General features: G+C 35.1%; 1 protein-coding gene across 1 annotated transcript; it reads left to right on the plus strand.

Annotated features, from left to right (window-relative positions):
- The first annotated feature begins 8,146 nt into the window (after positions 1-8,146).
- Positions 8,147-21,765, plus strand: LOC121262683 (aminopeptidase P2). Its single transcript, XM_041165272.1, has 13 exons — positions 8,147-8,542; positions 9,250-9,375; positions 9,543-9,662; positions 10,599-10,874; positions 11,142-11,314; positions 13,137-13,391; positions 14,655-14,806; positions 15,291-15,481; positions 16,539-16,647; positions 16,733-16,887; positions 17,617-17,709; positions 18,971-19,051; positions 21,380-21,765. Exons 1-13 carry the CDS (start codon positions 8,228-8,230, stop codon positions 21,449-21,451), a joined length of 2,118 nt encoding a protein of 705 aa, XP_041021206.1. The 5' UTR covers positions 8,147-8,227; the 3' UTR covers positions 21,452-21,765.
- Positions 21,766-21,951: the final 186 nt, after the last annotated feature.

Below are 21,951 nucleotides of genomic sequence, written 5' to 3' on the forward strand. Positions count from 1 at the left end.
GACTATAGATTTACATGGCTTGATTTCTTAAGCCATGAGATGGTAAAAAGATCTAATATTATAACATATATATATATATATATATATATATATATCTATATCCTACATATATATATCATATACAAAAAGAAACTTGGAGGGCCACAAAACTCCCAAAACTAAAGTTTTATGAGAAAGTCATGTGAACTGAACCGTCATGATCTATACAAGTATTCAATATAATCTAAACAAAATCTATAAAACATTATAATATCTGAAACAGAATCTAAACAAAACAAGTCATCTTATTCTAAAAGATGGAAATTAGACTAGATTTATATATCAAGCAAGAAAATACCATGGAGCTGTTGCTTTGGCAATTGATGAGAAACTGCAGAAAAAGATGCATTATATCCAACAGAACCCAAATTTGCAAATACATCTATTACATCATTGACTTCTCTAATAACATGACATGATACATCAAAGGATATTAATTTGTGGAACAAGAAAATATTATGCCAAAGCTCAAAAAACTGTTTGGGTGGTAGTTTTCCTTGCTAGAACCAATTCACCAGTACTGGTCCACTAGCAAGGAATCAATTTCAACTATCATATCATGTATACCAAGCCAGTAGCATGGCAACAAGCTGTTCAATGGAACTCCTACTTATATACTTTGCAAAAGATTATATCAGATAATAATTCAAGAATCATGGAGCAAATCGTTCAATTGAACCCATGCCTATATACTTTGCAAAAAAATCAAACGAAAGAAGCCGGCCTCAAACATTGGAACAAAGTCCATTATGGGAAGAATCAAGTCAACATTCAAAAATAATAGAAAATAAACTTATTTAAGTGCATGTAGAGTTGAAATCCCTCTCTAGGAACAACTAAGGCATACATGAGGAAATTCATTGGCATAAAAAATCTAAAATTTCATGGTTAACATCAACGGATCTCAACACCAAATTTTACCATATCTTAACAACCATTCAGAGACACAGATACGCCATCAACTCCCTCAAATTGGGCCCAGATAATTAGACATTAATGGACTTAACTATTACTAAAATCATCTTTAGTTATTTCTAATCCATATACACAACCTTAACACCATCTTTCTTGGGACTTCTTGAAAATCTTTTTAAAAAGAAAATCACGAATTCATATAATGCTAATTATCTTAGAGCTATTCCAAATGGAAAAAAAAATATATATTTGTTGCACTAAAACAAATTCCAACTCAAAAAGTCTTGAGGCCAGATGACATGACTACTCTATTTTATAGATACTATTAGGTGATCATAAAAAAAGAACTCATTGCTACTGTGCATCTTCCTACATGAAAACTCCTTAAAGGAATGAACTATACAAATATTGTTTTGATTCCAAAGGCCCCCCAGGCCCTAACCCAAGTGCACCCAATCATTGTCGCCCAATTAGTCTAATCCATGTCATCTATAAAATCATCACGAAAATATTGGCAAACAGATTTAAATCCACCCTAACTCACATTATTTCCCTACTTCAAGCTACTGTTGTCCCTGGTCGTAACATGAAATAAAACATAATGATTGCCCATGAGATGTTCCACCATCTAAAGTAAAAAAATTAGGGAAAATAGGACTTACGACAATCAAACTCGGCATGGAAAAAAACATTCGACTACATAGAGTGAGATTTTCTATTTGAGGTGATGAAAGTATTGGGATATAGTAATGTGCGGATCAACCTAGTTAAAGAATGCCTTACAATTGCAACATTCTCAATCCTCATTAGCTGAACACCAAGAGGCTTCGTCAAGGTGACCCCATCTCACCTATTGTTTTTCTACTAAGTACAAAAGTGCTATCCAGATTAATAGCCAAAGTAAAAGCACAAGGTAATATTGAAGAGATTCGGGTAAATAGAAATGACCTTCCAATTTCACATTTATTATTTGCAGATGATCTTATCCTATTCAAGAAAGCTAATGAAAGGAATGCTCAACAAATTTCTAAATGTCTAGAACAATACCAGGATTGGTCAGACCAAAGAATAAATCACAAGAAGTCCTCAAATTTTACTAAAAGGAATACAAATCTTGCAATCAAAGCAACCACCAAGCAGATAATGCCTTACAAACCATCTTTAGCCAGAATGAAATATCTTGGATTTCAGACATATTTCAACGGAGCAAAAAAAGAGAATTATAAAGAACTACTGAGGAGAATCAACAAAAAGCTAGAGGGTTTAAAATCAAAATTGCTATCACAAGCCGAACGAACCACGCTAATAAGAATTGTGGCAAACACCATTCCTTCATATCAAATGTGTTCGTATCTTTTGCCAAAACCAGTGTGCAAGTCCTTGGATACCAACTTTAAAAATTTCTAGTGGGGTTTCTCAAATGATCACAAACAAAATCTGACTTTGAAGTCATGGAAGTTAATATGCCAACCCAAAAATTGAATTGACTTAAGAATAATGAAAAATATGAATATAGCTCTGTTAGCAAAAACAAGCCAGGAAATGACTCAAGCCAATTCAGGCATCTAGCATTCGCTTCTCTTAACAAAATACCTCAACACTACAAATTCTTGGAATGCACAACCAAAATTATCAAATTCTTGGCTATGGAAGGGAATTCTAAAGACAACAGCTACTCACAAAAGGTAAATGCTATCAAATGTTTAATAGATTATCAGTCAATATATAGTTAGAGCCTTGGATTCTCACATTGGAAAATTTCAAACCAAGACCACACCAGTATATGAATGAAGTCCTCCCATTCTTGAAAGGTTTCTGATTTAGTTACACAAAATTCTGGGCCAAGGAATACCTCAAAACTGCAAAACTTTGTTTGAACATGCATGATGGTATCATAGAAATCCAAAAAATTCTCTTCTCCCAAAATAATCAAAGGCAAAACTCTTTGATTTGGACACCAACTCATAATGAGAAATTCTCTATGAAAATAGCCTACCATATAGTGGCCAAAACTCTCCGAACATTTTTGCAGAATTTCCCAAGTACAATGCTGAAAAAACTTTAGAAGTTGAAAATCTATGATCAATATATGCTATTCCTCTAGAAAATCATATGGAATATACACCTCACACGAGTAAGACTCAGCAGGATCATTCCAAATTTTCAACCTAGAAACTGTTTGATGTGCAATGGAGAAGAAGAAACATCGGTTCATCCCTTCATCACAAATACTATGGAGTCAAAGTAGTTGACCATTAAAGCTTGTATCACTGTCGATCAATTAAACGTTCTAGAGGTACACCAGTTCCAGATTTTTGCAGTCCTAATGTTGAGTTCATCTAGCGGAAACGAAATGAAATACTACATAATCACACAAAACCCTCTTTAAGGAATATTGATCCAAGAACCATTTTTCAACAACCATCCAGAGACGCAAGAACGCCATCAACTCCCTCAAATTGGAACTAGGTAATTGGACAATAGACTAAACTATTATTGAATCATCTTTCATTAATTATTTCCAATCCATATACACAATCTCAACACCATCTTTTTCGGGACTTTTTTATTTTATATGTAAAAGTAAATTTTATTGACATAACGATAGTAATAGAGTACAACGGAAGTATACAAACAGCGCATAAAACCTAATTACATCTAGGTACTAGAGAGAGATACAAGCAGGTTATGAAAATTGTTTATATTACAAATAATAGCCGAACCCCAAGAAAATAAAGTCTTGTAGAAGAATTGTTTTAGCTCCTCCAAAGAACGCTCCATGTCTTCAAAGCACATTTTGTTCCTTTCTAGCCACAAGCACCACATAATGTAATGATAAATCATTCTCCACACAATAGCTCTACGTGGATTCCCCTTGATTCCTATCCAACACCCCATAATATCTCTAACTTTTTTGGGCATAGCCCAAACCACTCCTGTCCTGTTGAGGATCTCATTCCACAAACACCAGCTTGCCACCTCACAATATAACAAAAGATGATCCACTCATTCCCCATAACTCTTGCACAAGAAGCACCAATCTGTTATGATAATACCATGTTTTTTCAAATTATCCGACGTGAGGATCTGCCCAAGAGATGCGCTCCATACAAAGAAAACGATTTTAGATGGTATTTTACATTGCCAAATTACAAAGAAATCGATCTTTTTCAGGACTTCTTGAAAATCTTTTTGAAAGCAAATTACATATTCGGATAATGCTTATCTTAGCCATGCTATGCCAAATGAAGAGGAAATATTTGTTGCAATAAAACAAATTCAAACTCAAAAAGCTTCGAGGCTAGATGTCATGACTACTCAATTCTATAGACACTATTGGGTGATCATAAAAAAAGAAGTCATTGTTGTTGTATATAGTTTCTTCCAAAATGAAAAACTCCTCACACAGATAAATCATATAAATATTGCTTTGATTCCAAAGGCCCATAACCCAAGTTCACCCTATCATTAGCACCCAATTAGTCTAATCAATCCCATCTATAAAATTATCACAAAATATTGGCAAATAGATTCAAATCCACCTTACCTCACATTATTTCCCCACTTTAAATTGTTGTTTTGATTCCAAAGGCTTGCAACCCAAGTGCACCCCATCATTATCGCCCAATTAGTCTAATCAATCCTATCTATAAAATTATCATAAAATATTGGCAGACAAATTCAAATCCACCCTACCTCACATTATTTCCCACTTCAAACTGCTTTTGTCCCTGGTCGTAACATTAAAGAAAATATAATGATAGTCCATGAGGTGTTCCACTATAAACAAAATAGGAAAAAGAAGACTTATGACAATCAAACTCGATATGGAAAATGCATTCAACTACATAGAGTGGGATTTCCTGTATGTGGTGATGAAAGTATTGGAATACAGTAACCTGTGGATCAACCTGGTTAAAGAGTGTTATATTTGCAACATTCTCAATCCTCATTAATGGAACACCGTTCAAAGCACAATAGAGACTCAGACAAGGTGATTCCATCTCACCTTTTCTTTTCCTACTATGCACGGAAGTGTTATCCAGATTAATAGCCAGAGCAAAAGCACAAGGTAATATTGAAGGGATGTGGCTAAATAGAAATGGCATTCCAATTTCACATTTGCTATTTGCAAATAATCTTATCATATTAGGGAAAACCAATGAAAGGAATGCTCAAGTTTCTAAATGTCTGGAACAATATCAGGATTGGTCAGGCCAAAGAATAAATCACAACAAGTCTTCAATTTTTATCACAAGGAATACAAATTTTGCAATCAAAGCAACCATCACGCGGATAATGCCATACAAACCAAGACCCCACCAACATATGAATGAAGTCTTCCTTTTCCTGAAGTTTTCTGATTTAATTACAAAAAATCATTGGTCATGGAATACCTCAAAATTGCAAACTCTGTTCGAACAATACAATATTACAGAAATCCAAAAACTTCCCCTTCCAAAATAATCAAAGGCAAGATTCTTTGATTTGGACACTAACTCACAACGAAAAATTCTTTGTAAAAACAACCTATCATATGGTGGCCAAAACTCATAGAACATTTTTGTAAAATTTTCCAAGTCTAATACTGAAAAAACTTTGGAAGTTGAAAATCCATGATTGACATAAGTTGTACATCTGAAAAATCATACGGAATATACTCCCCACCCAAGCAAGACTTAGCAGGATCACTCCAAATCTCAACCCAGAAAATGTCTGATATGTAATGGAGAAGAAGAAACATTGCTCCATCTCTTCATATAATGTCCATTCACTCGGATACCACAGAGTCAAAGTAGCTGGCCATTAAATCATGCATAATTGCCGATCAATTCAATGTCAGATTGGATATTATTAATAATCAATCTAGAGCCAATCTTGGGATTAAAAGCTTTAAAGGTACACTAATTCCAGATTTTTGCAATCCTAATGTTAGATTTCATTTGGCAGCAATGAAATGAAATACTACACAATCACACAGAATACTTTTTAAGGAATGCAGATGCCCAACTGGAAAAGTCTTACCAGGATTATAAACATGCATGAGAGGAAAAATTACAAGTCTCTCCAAGACTAATTTGGCAACCACCACCATGGAACTATAGGAGCTTCTCCTTTGATGCAATAATTAGATATTCATTCTCCACAAATTGACAGTCTGTCACAATTCATAAGGTCAGATCCTAAAAATATGGATATAAAAAATTCTTTCCACAATTCCAGTCATAGTTGAAGCATCTGCTGCCATTTTGGCATCACAATTGGAAAAATCGCTCCAAAAGAGCCCCTTTATTCTGGAAGGTGACGCACTAGAGGTTATAATAACAATTGAAAATGTGAACTCTTCACCTGGTTGGCAATGGGCAACTACCTAGATGTACTCACTTAGTAGTGCAATGGGCAAGCAGCCAATCAAACCTTTGGTTGTATATATTTAGATAAACTACCTAGATGTATTTTGTAAATTGATAATGGGAAGGATCCCCATGAGACAATATGTACTATATTATTTTAGTTCTATCAATATTAAGTATGCTTGATTAGGAAAAAAAATAATCTGGCAACCATTATTAAAGAAAGACCAGTACCGTGTAACTAGCTTATCCCTCTAACCCAAAGTAATACAACTCATGGAAACTGCAAAAATCCAAGTACAGTGAGCCCAAGCAGAAGATGTATATATACACACACAACACTAGGCTTGGATCTTATTGTCCAAAGGACCTAGCAATATTCAATAATTTCCATATGAATACAAAAATTTTAGGTGGCAAAATTAGGGTTCGAGATGAATTTTGAAAAGGTAAACGTACCCAAATGAGGGCTAAATATTAAATTCCAAGCAGATTTAGAAGTGAAACACCCATTAATCATGTTTGAGTGCTTCTAGAGCCTAACTGCATCTAGCTCCTCCATGAGTTTTATATTAGAGCTAATCACTTATTGTATTAAAGATGGATTATGTATTCAACATTTTCAACTTGTACATCTGCCATCGGCATGCATGCATCTAAACAAAACCCTACCTTCAACAACAATTCATGAGAGATTATGGGATAGCAGCCTTAATTTACATGCTAGCTAGTGAACCATTAACCATGCGTACCCAAAATAGAAAAATGATAATTGCAGTTGTAAGTGTGCAAGTACCGCGTAATCACTTTGAAAAAAAAAATGAATAAATACATGATCCACATAAAAAAATTAATTTTTTAATTGTAGACCCTACTCTTTTTCAAAACTACTAATGATGCTTGCGGACTCCACGACTGGACGTAGCATTTTTCTTTTGGCCGCATAACGAAAGCCCATGGTGAATTTGAAACCAAAATGTTCCAAGCTGCTAGCTTCATGTAATGTTGAGCCTTCTCCTCATCAAATAAGCTCCTAATCTCAAGACCACACCCTCTTCAAGTGTTGGCTTGCAAATTTTGGACCAAGAAACCCATTTTGTCTTTGTATGTCCCTCGTATAAAAGAAGCTAATGGCTGATGTATAAGGTCAATGATTCTTTTTTGGAGAAGCCCCCAAGCTAGTTCTATATATAACCTATATCCTAAGATTTGTTTAAAGATCATGTAATCCAAGTTAAAACTTAGCAAATGGGACAATTCTTGTTTGTTTTTTTTCCTACTAGATTTGGATGTAAACTTGATCACAATAGAATGAAGAGATATAAGCAATCAACTAAGTTCATAATCAAGGATACAGTCGAGTTGAATTAAATAATTATTACACTTTTAAATTCAGTTCGTAACTTCGTTTAAATTTAAAAAAACTTGAACAAGATTCAACTATGTTATGATTATGGTCTATTTATTTTTATTTTGAATGATATGAACTTGTTCATAAATTATTTAAAAAATGAAATAACATTACAGAAATATTTTACATTTTATTTACTTAATTAAGATAAAAGTATTAATAAACACGAAAAATCTCATGTTTTTCATATTTTATTGTAAAAAAATTTATATTTTTATTATAATATAGATTATTCATATCATATATTAAAGTTCTAGTTACAAATTTCAACAAACTAATTTTGAGTTAATATAAATATATTTTTATAGACTATATGTACATTCACTAAACGATTGTCGTTTGTTTCCCTCTGGTTTCAAGCCATTAGGAGCTGATACCTTATCCACCAAACGTCACCGTTTCATTACTCTCTAACCCCAAGGCCACACCTTCTCCCCCACGAACTCTGATTCTTTTCCTGTTTGCCTTCTCTGTATCTCTCTCTAGAACTCAGTTTCCCTCTCTAAACATGGTTACCATGGGCTTGTTACCGTCACCATTAATGAGTACTCACACACACCCTCGCTACCTCCATTTGCTCTCTTTTTCATTCCCAGTTCTCCAAAAATTTAAAAGCCGCCCCAAACTTTTCAACAAATCACCAAACGCCCCAATCCTCACTGTCCAGAATTGCACTTCCATCACGGCCAAGCCCTCTTCCGAAATCAAAAGGCACAGCTCCGGCTCACAACCTGACGAGAAGCTCCGCAAGCTCCGGGACCTCTTCTCGATACCCGGGGTTAACATCGACGCGTATATCATTCCCTCTCAGGACGCTCACCAGGTTGGATTCTTGGGTTTTAGTCGAAGTCTTGGTGGTTTTTGCTGATGTGTTGCAGCTGGATTTTCAATGATTAGGCTGAACTCGTGCTTTTTTTCAATTAAGTAATACAGCTTTATTGATAAGCGCGAAAGGCGTAACTAAGTAAAAAAAAAAGTATAAAGAGATGCAATGGTCGAACTTGTAGTTTTTGGGGGGTCTGAGATTGTTTGTTTCAGGTTTCGAATTCAACCGCGTTTTTTTTTGGGTGATTGTGTCGAAAAACTTGAGCTTTTTGGTTCAAATGGATGAAGTTAATTTTTTTTATCGTGTCAATGGAGACTAAGCACCTGGGTTTTGAATCATTGAATTTTGTTGATGGATTTTTTTGGATTGTTGGGGGGGGGGGGGGGGGAGTTTCCGAATAAATTTGGTGTGTTCTGGTCTGTTATTTTGAATGCCTTCAGTTTTTGTGATGAAAAGTATATGTTTTTCGACCTCTCCAACTATCTCCTCATTGGATAAGATTTTATTTGCCCAAGCATATATTTGTTGTTTGTTCTCGTACACCCGGTGCCAATAAAAAGAAAAACATATATTTGTTGAGGACAAACTGAAATCTCTTAGTATTTATGGGGTTTATGTTTCTTTGTTATGGGACTAGAAGTAATATTTTGTGCATTCGAATGTTGCCTCCAGCAAATTTTAATTGCCTTCATTTTGGCTTCCAGAGTGAGTTCATAGCTGAATGTTATATGAGGAGGGCCTATATATCAGGTTTTACTGGCAGTGCTGGTACTGCTGTTGTCACAAAGGATAAAGCAGCTCTTTGGACGGATGGCCGTTATTTCCTCCAGGTTTAAGAAATAGGATAATCTTTGTCTATTCCAACTCTTCAGCTTTAGCTCTGTGCCACATGCAAGTCAAAATGTTTTTTCTTCTCTTATTTTCTCTTTGGTCCAGTCTAATAATAGGTGGTGGGGATGATATTAATATTTAATATTTTTTTCTCTCTAATGATTAGGCTGAGAAGGAGCTGAGTTCTAGTTGGATTCTTATGCGGTCTGGTAATCTTGGAGTTCCTACCACAAGTGAATGGCTTAATGATGTTTTGACTGCTGGTAGTAGGGTTGGCATTGATCCTGTAAGCAATACATTGCTGCTTAAATGGCTGCACAATATTTCTTGTTCTTTTTTAGCACCGTGCAATCCATTGTTTCAAGTGCTGATTTTGACTACTCATTTGGTTGTTTCTTTTTTCATATTAAAATTTAGATCCCAGTCATCTTTTGCACTTTCAATCATGGAGAGTATGCCGAATTTCATCTTTTCATTATTTATGGGACTTTTTCAAAAGTTAGGAAATTATATATAATAATCTGATTCATTCCTGACTGTCATGTTATACCTTATACTATCTGTTAGAATATATTCACTGCTTTTCTCCCCATGGTCAGCTCCCCCTGTGATACCCCCGTATTGAGTGAGTATAGGTGGCAAATGAGATCTCACATTGCTTGTGAGGGAAAATTCTTACTCTTTATAGTGATTCTAATGGGATCCTATTGTATAATTGATTAGTCCTTTTGGAGTATGGCCTAGACATGGCTTGAGCCTTCTTTGGAGGATCATTACAAATTGCATAAGAATCAATTCCAGCAAAAATGTGGGACTTGAGCAGTGCCAACTATGATGGAATGACCCAACGAAGACGTCGGGAATTTATGGGGAGGAGATTGTGATATTCTGTATGAGTGAGTATAGGTGGTGAATAGGATTCCACATTACTTGAGAGGGAGAATTTCTTGTTCTTTAATAATTCCAATGGGCTCTGATTGTACTATTAACTAGTCCTTTTGGAGTAAATGGCCTTGATGTGAGATGGGCCTTCTCCGGGTCGTTATTACCCACCCACCCCCCCCCCCCCCCCCCCCCCCCCCCCAAAAAAAAAAAAAAAAGAAAAAAGAAAACACCTTTTGATGCATGCAATATGTGCTTTAACTTATTCATGCCTACTATAGCATTTTCCCAGACTTGACTGCCTCTGATGCTTCTGTCTTTGGTACTGTGAAGGGAGCAGTTTCTTTTTTCTTCCGATGCTGCAGAGGAACTGAAGGAGGCCATTGCAAAGAAGAATCATGAGCTGGTTTACTTATATGATTTAAATCTGGTGGATGAAATTTGGGGAGAATCACGACCTAAACCTCCAAACAAACCAATCAGAATGCATGACCTTAAATATGCTGGTTTAGATGTAGGATCGAAATTGTCTCTGCTGAGATCTGAACTTGTTGATGCTGGTTCATCTGCCATTGTCATATCAATGCTTGATGAAGTTGCATGGCTGTTGAACTTGGTAATGTTTCTGCACGGGCACCTTTAGATTGGAGATGAATGTTGTAAACCATTTTTACTGAAATTTTGGAAATTCTTGCTGTTTCATGCTTCTCCTTAAAAACAGGGGAAGAAATCTAGAGACATGGGACATCCTCTGCAGCATCAACTTTTTTTTTTTGCCCTGCCCCTCACAAGATTGAAATTAAAAGTTCTAATAATTTTTCCAATGATTGGTCCTCTTTACATCTCTAATCTTTAAATTGAAATCTCAATTTTTGTTTTGCAGAGAGGAAGTGACGTTCCACATTCACCTGTCATGTATGCATACTTAATTGTGGAGATTGATAGAGCAAAGTTATTTATAGATAATTCTAAGGTCACGCCAGATGTGATGAATCACTTGAAGAATGCAGGCATAGAGTTGAGGCCATATGATTCTATTCTTTCTGAAATAGAAAGGTAAATTTGAGAGCTCTCCTATCTATCTACCTCTACACGTGTGTGTTTGAAGCACCCCCTTCCTGATAAGATTAGGAATGTTACTCCATAACATTTCATGTGAAAAATACACATTTCAGTTTTGACTGGATCTATGTCTTTTCTATTGATTTTGTCCTGCAAACTTGTCCTCATCATTACCTAGGTAGTTATAACACAACAAATTAGACAAATACTCAGTAAATAGCCCAGCATTCAGTAAAAATGTTATTAAGCTAGTTTTCTTTGAAAACATCTCCAAAAAGCATCACATACAAACATAAAAACTTTATCTTGAAACTCTTAATGGACCATACACGTTAATCCTTGTGTTCCTATGCTGTGAACCAAGCCCACATCCTGTGGGCAATAAAGGGAGCCGCTCTTCAAACATACGCAATCTGGTGGACCACTTTCCGAACTTCCTTCAGTGTGGCTCACTGGCTTGCGCGTCCATCCTTTTGCTCCATTTCTTTCACATAATCATCATATGGACAAAATAAAAACTTCGGAAAACTATACGTTCATTTATCTTATTTTCTTTCCTTTCTCTTAATTTTCATGACATTGATATGAATTACATACATTTCATATCCTAGAAGCATACACATTAAAACATCTGCATCCTTCACTTTCATAACATATCATATAGTGGGTGCATCAAAAGGGGTATACAAGAAAGGCTTAATATTACCACATATAATTTGGAAATTCTTTTGTGAAAATATAGCATTTTACTTTGAAAGAAAAGGACATGATCATACTCCTTGCCTTGCTTCCTCAAACTTGCAAATCAGTACTTCCTTTGCAACCTTAACAAAATATTCATAGTTATTGTTGTCTTAATATCTTACCCTTTTTATACTCTTTACTAATGTTTGGGTACACAATGTCAGATCTGATTCCCTTGCTATGACTTGTGTTTTTCTTTTCACAGATGATCACATTACACATCTAAGTTGACTTGTTTCTCATGAAGTATGCAATTTGGTTTTGTGTTTAGTCTCTCTAGTGTGCTAAACTTAGCTCCACTGAGACCTAACTTTCCTGCGGTTGTTAAGTGTTTAAGGAGACCACTTTAGGCTACTAACGCCTTAAAGGTTAACTGCTGTATTTTGTTACATTCAGACCCTAGGCTGAATGTTGCAGAGTGTATGCATATCACATTTCCAGCAAGCATGCACTTGATTTAGGTGATTCTTAAGGCCCTCTAATGAAGTGATTTGTACACTATTCCGAGGGTTTAATGTTAAATTAAAGCCTAGTGATTGGGTCTGGATTTGGGCTCCAACAGTAAACTTTTGAGCTTCAAGATTTTGCTAAGTGTGCACGCAGGCATGCTGTTAATGTTATTCCAGCACTTGGACAAAGGTTTAATATCAAGTATCCTAGAAAGGCCCAAACAGCAGTGATTAGAGACTGCTGTGGTCAGAAGTTCTCCAGCAGTCTAAAATCCCTTCTTTTGATTCATGAGGTGATCATTACATTAGACAGGCTTTTTAAAACGAAATTGCGAGGAAATCAGTTTGTTCTCACATTGGACAGCACGTGTATAAAACTCCACCTTTAAAGGTGTAGCACATGTAAAAATGCTGCTGTAGGTGGAATTGAATTTCTAACCCTTCTGGTTGGTTTATTCACATGTTTAGTGCTGCAAATGCATCCTTTCAGCTTTATCTGTCAGATACCAACCTATATGGAGACTATGGTGTCTGTAGGCTTGCTTTTACATGCATTCTAGAGTAAACTTAGTTCATAAGCACTACAAACTGAAAAAAAATACCAGATGATTACGTTTTCTCAGTTTGGCAGCACAAGATACTCACCTTTGGCTGGATACATCATCTGTTAATGCGGCCATTGTCAATACCTATAAGTCTTCCTCTGAGAGATTTACTGGGAGCCATGGGAATAAAACCAAGGGTAAGAGTAAGATGCATGATAGCTCCAATTACCAGTCTGGGGGGCACAGTGGAGTATATAAGTCATCCCCTATCTCAGTGGCAAAGGCAGTAAAAAATCATGCTGAGCTAGAAGGGATGAGGAATTCTCATTTAAGGTAATTCGTTGCTTCCTTTGGGACCTGTTATCTTTTGATGATTTAATGTTTATATTTTTCATCTTATCATTTTATTTCAATGCCCTAATATTAAGCTTGAATCATCGGTTTTGTATATGCAGACCATAGAGTGATTTAGAATGTAAGCGTTAAGGTCTGCATGTTTGTTATTTGCCAACTTGTTTTAGTAATTTTTTTAAACTTATTTTGATGAATAGTAATTTTTTTAACTAATAGAAGTACTATGAAGGAATTAAACTTTTTCTCATTGTTTTTGGTCAGACTATCAGTGCTGGCGCATTTCTTGTTTTCTTCTAGTGCTACAAATTATTCATTGGAATGAAGTTTGATCAATTCTAGTTCCTGAATGCAGATAACCTCATTATTAAATCCATTTGATCTTTCATATGGTGTCGGAGCTCAAATCTTCCTTTCTTAGTACCCTCTTTCATTAAATTGTGGCCCAAAATTGTACTGCTTTTATATTTCACCTTTTGAGAATTCTTAGCACTTTTCCATTTTGTAGTTAGGTGCATCTCTTGCATACGTCCTGTATACTGGGTAACGCCCTCTTTCATCTTTGTAGTTAGGTGCATCTCTTGCATACTTCGTGTGTACTGGGTAATGCCCTCTTTCATCTTTGTAGTTAGGTGCATCTCTTTCATACTTCGTGTGTACTGGGTAACACACTCTTTCCTCTTTATAAAATTTACATTACTTATGACAAAATTAGGTAATGTTTTCTTCAATAGAGATTATTCCAAATGTTTTTGTTCTCTTTTCCCCCCCTCCCTTTCCCTTGGAATTACTTTTGCGTCTTTTCTCCCATGTGCTGTCTGTGGTTTCCAGAAGCTAGCAGATTTTAATTATTCCATGTTTGATAGGGTTCGATGATCATACCACATTATTCGTATGTGATTTATGAAATTCTTGTTGATGCCTGATTAACTAATTCTGTCATTAGTTCATCGGTTTATTACCCTCTAGTTAAGTCTCTTAATTTTCTCATGACTGTGCAGATAGATATAGTTATCTGGGGAATTCTTTATGTGAACAATATTTTCTCTCAGCATTGGGAAAAAAATTCTGAAAAAGAACCTGTAAGCGAGAGCATAAAGTAGTCATTCTCCATAGGCATGCATGATGGTGCTCTTTTTTGTATCAAACATGTTATTTTGCTACAAAAGCTTAAGGATATATTATCAGTTACAAAGATGAATTTTGCTAAAAACTGTGGAGACGTGTCTTATCTCTTCTATGCAGGGATGCTGCTGCTCTCACACAGTTTTGGGTCTGGCTGGAAGATGAAATTCACAAGGATGTGAAACTAACAGAGGTCGAAGTTTCTGACAAGCTTCTTGAATTTCGTTTGAAGCAGGCCGGTTTCATTGATACAAGCTTTGACACTATCAGCGGTATATCCTATTCTACAATTTTTATTAGTTTTGTTTTCTACTTTTAGATTTTTAGATTGAATTAACCTTGTAAGAGGTGTGTGAACCTCTTTTGTTCTGATTGCCTGTTCTCAAGTCATAGGGTAAGGGCCAAACCTCCCAAGTGGTGTATCACCTTGGGTAATAATTAGTTACGGTGAATGTCCACTGTGCAATCTTTCATTGTAGTTCTGAAGTACGGTTTTGTTTGTCCCACCTCCTATGGAATAAAGAACTTAAAGTGTATATCTCTGTAACATGCTTGGCTGTGTCTTGAATTTGTTTTCCATGCTTTTTTTTTTTTTTTATTGATATGTAGAAATTAAAATCTTATGCTTCAATTCCTTTTGTTCTTATGCAAAGGATTATTGTGTTAGTTTCTTTGCAAATGATGTATAATAATGTTTATAGATGTTTTATTATCTGTTATTAAACCTCACTGCTCACAGTTAGTATGTTCTTCCAGCTACTGGTGCAAATGGGGCTATCATACACTACAAGCCAGAAACAGAAAGTTGCGCTGTGGTGGATTCAAAGAAACTCTTCCTATTGGATAGTGGAGCTCAATATGTTGATGGTACTACTGACATAACGAGGACTGTACATTTTGGTGTACCTAATGCACGACAAAAAGAATGCTTCACTCGAGTGTTACAGGTAGCTAAATGTTTGTTATTTTATTTATTTATTTATTTTAGATGGTAAAGAGAAGAGATGGTTTTTCTTGAAGGTTGGCTCCGATCTGAATTCAGATGCTAAAACGAATCTGGGTGGGGTGGGTCCAGGTTTTAAGTTCAAATGTTGATTGGAAAATGTTTGCCTGGTTGTTAACCACTGATATTCTGCTTACTGCCATCATGCTATTTCTTTGCCTCTTGAACTACCATGATAGAATAGCATGATGCGACAAAAATATATACAAGGGAAAGTACACTTCCCACCCCCTAACTAACAGGTGTTTTACACTTTGCATCATTCAACACCTGTTAATATAGCACCCACCATTAGTGGCCAAGGTTGTGATGTAACCTATTTCTCCATTAATGGCTAGACCTGGATAGGGTGCTATTTGACAAAAATGGCAGTTGAAGAGTGAACTTTGTCGATTTTGGTAGTTAAGGGTGAAAAGTTTAAAACATCTGTTAATTTTTTTTTTGATAAGTAAACAAAAAAAAAAAAAAAAAAAACTGTTAATTAGAAGGTGAAAGGTGTATTTATCCCAATATATACATCATTTTTTAACTCATATTAAGTACAACTCTTTTTTGCACTTCAGAATATTCTTGTATCTAACATTTAAGCAATCTGATATTTTTTTATGTGTAAATAAAGATTTTATTGATGAGGAATAGGCAACAATCTGGTATTTGGTGCATTGAAAAAATCTATTTGCAAGTTTGGTTATTGACACACCCAACAAACCGCTGATGTGAAAGGCTAACATCAGCAATCATAAAAAGTATTGGTGTTTTGACTTTTCTACAACTGTAATGAATTCTACAGTAAGCTGTGTTTACAGACATGCTTGCAAGTAGCAGAACTCTTGTGCATTATAGTTGTGGGTTTTGTTCCCCAATGATCTCTGAGTAGATTATAAATTGTAATGTATGTATTGTGGTTTTCATTTTCATCTTGTACGTCTTGAGGGTTAGTAGGTCCAATTTTGTCTATGAACTTTTTATTTTTGGATTTTTCTGATAGTGGCCAGTTGCAGGGTCACATAGCTCTCGATCAGGCAGTATTCCCTGAATGTACCCCTGGTTTTGTGTTGGATGCATTTGCTCGTTCTTTCCTTTGGAAGATTGGGCTTGATTACCGGCATGGTATGTGTTTATGAAGTTGTGAAGTAACCAATTAAATGAATCTGTTGACATGATCAAATGATTTCTCTTTCCCTTCCATCTTTAGGAACTGGGCATGGAGTAGGAGCTGCACTGAATGTTCATGAGGGCCCGCAAAGTATTAGCTACAGATATGGAAATATGACCCCCTTATTGAAAGGAATGATTGTAAGCAACGAACCTGGCTATTATGAAGACCATGCCTTTGGTATTCGAATTGAGGTACTCTTTCAGCTGCTCTTTTACGGACTTTCTATTAGTGATGTCCCCTTTTTGTTAGGTTCTAGTAAAAAACAAAAAGGTTCTAGTCGATGAACGTGGGTTTTTTTTAATGATATGCTTCCAAGCATCAGCAGCTGGATGAAAACCAATGTTTTTGTCGGGGTAGAGAAGAAAAAATATATATATAAATAGATATTAAGTTCTAAGTGGATAACTATGTTTAAGAGGGTTCTCATTACCTTCTTATTGAAAATGGTGGTGAAGAAGAGGATGGATAAATAATTTTTGTGAACTTGATTACAGCTGTTATTTTCTATACTTTTCTGAATGGACCTGTATCTTCATTTTGGATGTTAAAATTTAAAACCTTCAATAGTTCAGAAATTTTAGTTATTTATACATCCAGTGTAGTTGGCTACGCCTGTTGGTATTAATAAATTTTCACTTAGAAAAAAAAATCTTTAGTTATTTATTTTGTGATTTTACAAGAGGTTCAGCTTTTTATTCTCAGAAATGGGGATGCTTTGATTTTTTTAGTCACATTTTTTCTGATAAAGAAAGCTCTGTGGGCGTGTGTGGGTGAGATATGCATATATTTGTTCGTAATGCTGGTTGATCTCTGTTAAAAATGTTCAGATATCCTCTAGATGGTTAAGGTAAGACTATTTCTCTCTTATTGTTCTTGCACATGCTTGTTGCATTGTAGCTTAGGTTCTCTTTTTTCTGCAGAACCTCCTTTATGTGAAAGAGGTTGACACACCTAATCGATTCGGAGGGGTTGGATACCTGGGATTTGAAAAACTTACATTTGTCCCCATTCAGGTATGCTAATGTTTAACCTGTAAATGTAGCTTTGTCATGAATATCATCCTGGTAAGGTTGTGCAAAAAATCAATATCAGTGTAGAATATCAATGGTTTGGGTAGTTTCCAATGGGCTCTTAGTTGAAATATTTGATCATACATACTGGGTTCTGTGGCTCCACTGGGCTTTGCAACGAGTTTAGTAGAAATGATAATTTTTCTGGCAATCGAAGGGATTTAGTGATGGTTTAAATGCATGGATAAGTGAAATAACAGTCCACCTATCCCACAACGATATGTGGGTGCACATACACACACATGTATATACTGATAAATGGATATTCAGCACTAATGCACGAGACATCTCTAAACCTATCTACTTGGATTCTAGTTCATTTGCAATATTTGTGACTATTACATACCAAATTTCAGATTATTTTCATAATTTTTTTTATGAATAAATTCTTTTCATAAAATTATACCATGCTTAGAATGAGCAGAAAAGAATATAAAAAAAAATGGTTGTAACTAGTTGTGGAGTTCTTTCCTTTTTCTTTTTTTTTTTCTTTTTTTTTTATGTAAGAAATTTATTAAAACCATGTAATTAGGCATAGCCCAAGAACATTTTTATTTTTTATTTTTTTATTGGTAAACAAGATTTTATTGATCAAAAGAATAGGCAAAAGCCCAAGTATACGGGATATATACAAGAGCAATGCCTATGCGTGCTTAATTTAGAGATACAAGGAATTCATGAAATGACAAGCCACGAAAATCAATTACAATTGACCAATGGAGTAAAGTATTTAAAAATAGGCTTCTAAGCTCCTCCATTGACCGCGCTTGATCTTCAAAACTTCTTTTGTTCCTCTGGGATAAGTAGCCAATGACCTTGTAGCCTATTGGCGTTTGCTCCCCATCTCTCATGAGGGATGTCCAGGGGTCAAAGTCCCCATACCCCAACCACCCTAATCAAGTTTAATTGGTAAGTGCACAAAAGGACTCTCTCTCTCTCTCTCTCTCTCTCTCTCTCTCTCTATATATATATATATATATGACTACCTGTGGTTTCTTTCTGGAGATCTAGATCTTAGTAATTATTAACCTGGATTTTGGAATAATTCAGAAAGCATTTTAAGATTTCGTGCTAGCTGCCTGTTATAAGAGCATGATTTATAATTAAACAATGGACAAGAGCATCCTCAAAAGATTTATGTTATTTAATAGTCTGTCTAAAACAAGTTATTTAATTACTTCTTGTTTTTGGTTTCATCATGCAGAGTAAATTGATCGATTTATCTTTGCTCTCAACTGCGGAAGTTGATTGGCTGAACGAGTACCATTTACAAGTTTGGGAGAAGGTAATATTCCACATCTAGAAACTATTTCTAGCTCCACGCAGTTGTCTTCCATGGAACTCAGAATTTTGGTAACAACTGCTGAAACGAGTTTTAATGATCTCTTATTTCTCATTTACTTATCAAAAAAAAAAAAAAAAAAATGATCTCTTATTTCTCATAGCTTTGTACCCTAGAAGTAGGTTTCATCAAGGGCACATCTGTTTTGAATGTACCTTGTCACATGGAGAGTATTGAAATCAATTGGTTTATTAGACTGTACGTTTAATCAACTAGTAAAGATGAAATGTTACTACTTTAGGTCACCTAGTTTTGTCACTAGTTTAGAATGAAACTAGTTGTAGATCCTCGATTGTGTTGGGAGAAGTATAATCCATCTAATGATCTGCAGTCAAATGCTCTACCACTGAGCTATGGACCTTTTACCTATAAAAAAAAATAATTCATCTAATGAAAAATAAAATATAGAAAATAGTTTATATTTTCTAAGTTTGTTCTATTTGGTTTTCCTGATGAGGAGAAACCCCAGAGACTGCAACATAACTTTATGGACGAATATGTATTGTTAGAAGACGTAACAAGAAAACTATAAATTTTTTTATCAGTAAATGGGAACTTTATTAAAATTATTTTTTGATAGGTAAAGAGAAAAGAAAATAGGAATTTTATTAAAATTATAGCAAGAAAACTATAATTATATGAAGAATACATATGACTTTTCAGGTGTTATATATAAGTTTTAATAAATTGTATAAACTTAAATTTAAATAAAACAATAATTTTCAAGTATAGGATAATCAACCTGAAATTGCAATTGGCTTATAAGCTTCCAAAAATTATTTATTGGACCGGATTGAAGTGGTCATAATTGAGTTTAAGCCTTTTGGGTATGTTTGGTTAACAGAATAGGATGCTGAAATAGAATAGCTTCCCATGGAATATTTATTCTTTAGTTTTATTATTATTATTATTTTTTTTTTACAAGGAAGAATAAAGAATAACTATTCTTCAAACTGAGGGATAACTATTCCTCCATAAAATGAGAAGAATAGCTATTCCTGGTGCATTGGAGTAGTAAGTTTTTAAATTCCTTATTTCTAATTAGTTTAGAATAACTTTAAATGCCCTGGTGATTGGCCAATTACAAACACCCATGATGCCCAGATCAGCCCCATATCGTGCCAGCCCTGGGAAGTCCATTTTGAGGGCCACCCTTGTAGGTTTTGTAGGTGGCCTGCTAAAGAGGCTAAAGAAAGGCCTTTTTGAAAATGATAGCCTCTTTGTTGTTGAAACACAGTGTAACTTTCCCCCAAGTGACTCGTATCAAGGAAGCTTTTTGCGAGTTCTCACTAGGATGCGTTATCTTTCAAATGCTTTCTTTTTGGCTTGCATCTACTGGAATGGGGTCTTCAGAAAGCCTGTACCCCACTCAGAATGGCCGCTGTGTGATTTTATTTTATATTTAGGCTTACAAAATTGAAAGAATTGTTTTTACAAAATTTGTGGGGTTGGATATTATGCCAACGAGACCTTATGTGTTGTCACCAAACCCCTAGGGGTTGGCTCAAGTGGTAAGGGTTTTGATCTTAGTGGTATGGTCCCTTCATGTCTAAGGTTCAAACCGTGGTTGCAAACAATTTCTAAGGGCCACGTCAAATCTGTGAAAAGCCTTTGATTTACGTGATATGTGTGATGTGGACGCTTTACACAAGCCCAGAGTTTAATCGGGTAAATGACATTTTACGTTTACACGGTCTTTCAGCATTCCTCATCATCAACAAAATGTGTTGCCAAACAAAAGAATAGCAATGTCTATTTCCATTCCTAAAGGAATTGGAATGGGCATTCCGCATTTGGTCTCTTTGGAAATAAGAAAATCCATTTCACGAACTAAACGGTACCCTTAAGCTTTCGGAATTTATGAGTTAGGAAAGGTTGTGGTTTCATAAATTTAGAGGGTTGGAGCCCCCAATATTATGTGAATTTTTGTAGGAAAAAGAGAATACTTGTTTTTTCTCACAATTGTCAGAGTTCTGCACATATGATGATTAGCCTTTCTGGCATAGCTTGCTTCATGTGTGGAATTTATGCCGGAATAATGATACAACACCAACTATATTAAAATTTAACTACTACTACATATTAAAATATTAATATTTTCTGAAAAAAAAATATTAATATTTTCTACTTGAATTAAAAAGTTCTATACTTGCAGTGGCTCAAAGTAATTAAAAAAACAATTATTTTGTTATACTCAGTTGTCAACAAATTATAACATAGTTGTTCTTATATCATTTTCCATTTATGATAACTAACCTAGACAAGTTGCAGGTCTCACCACTGCTGGATGGTTCTGCTCGTCACTGGCTTTGGAACAACACTCGGCCACTTGTCAAACTGTGATTCCCTACTCATTTTATTCTGTTTGTAATTCAATTTATAACGAGTTGTCTTATTTATTTTAATCCTTTTTACGTACAATATAGAACTCTACCAGAGTTGGGAAAAGATTACAACTTGTACAGGACAAACATTGTAGGAATTAGTAGGTTTGTTTTCTCGGACAAAAAACTACAGAAATTATTCAAGATCGTCTTTTATTTTGCAGTTTGAAACTATAGACTTGCATTCCAAGCTTGTATAATTGCCGAAGTTAAAGCTTGTATAATGGCCGAAGTAGGGCCTGTATATTATGTAACGAGATCTGTTTAATGGTATATCATCCATCTTCAGGGTGTAAGAAAAGTTTATGTCAGAGGCCTCTCATGCCTGTGTTCCCTTCAACTCTTGGGTCTAAAGATTTCAACCAAAATTTTGAATTTTTTACCATAATGGCTGGTATGGATGAAATATATCGTTTATATGGCATAGCCAGTATAAAGAAGGGTATAGTTTTGTACCGG

The sequence above is a fragment of the Juglans microcarpa x Juglans regia genome, chromosome 4S (assembly GCF_004785595.1).
Source record: "Juglans microcarpa x Juglans regia isolate MS1-56 chromosome 4S, Jm3101_v1.0, whole genome shotgun sequence".
Classification (NCBI taxonomy): Eukaryota; Viridiplantae; Streptophyta; class Magnoliopsida; order Fagales; family Juglandaceae; genus Juglans; species Juglans microcarpa x Juglans regia.

What these genes read in the sequence shown, in the direction of transcription:
- LOC121262683 (XM_041165272.1), top strand. Translation starts at nt 8,228, where the DNA reads ATGGTTACCATGGGCTTGTTACCGTCACCATTAATGAGTACTCACACA. An exon ending in TTGCATGGCTGTTGAACTTG is followed by an intron (nt 10,875 to 11,141) that starts GTAATGTTTCTG and finishes TTTGTTTTGCAG; the next exon opens with AGAGGAAGTGACGTTCCACA. An exon ending in AAGCTTTGACACTATCAGCG is followed by an intron (nt 14,807 to 15,290) that starts GTATATCCTATT and finishes ATGTTCTTCCAG; the next exon opens with CTACTGGTGCAAATGGGGCT.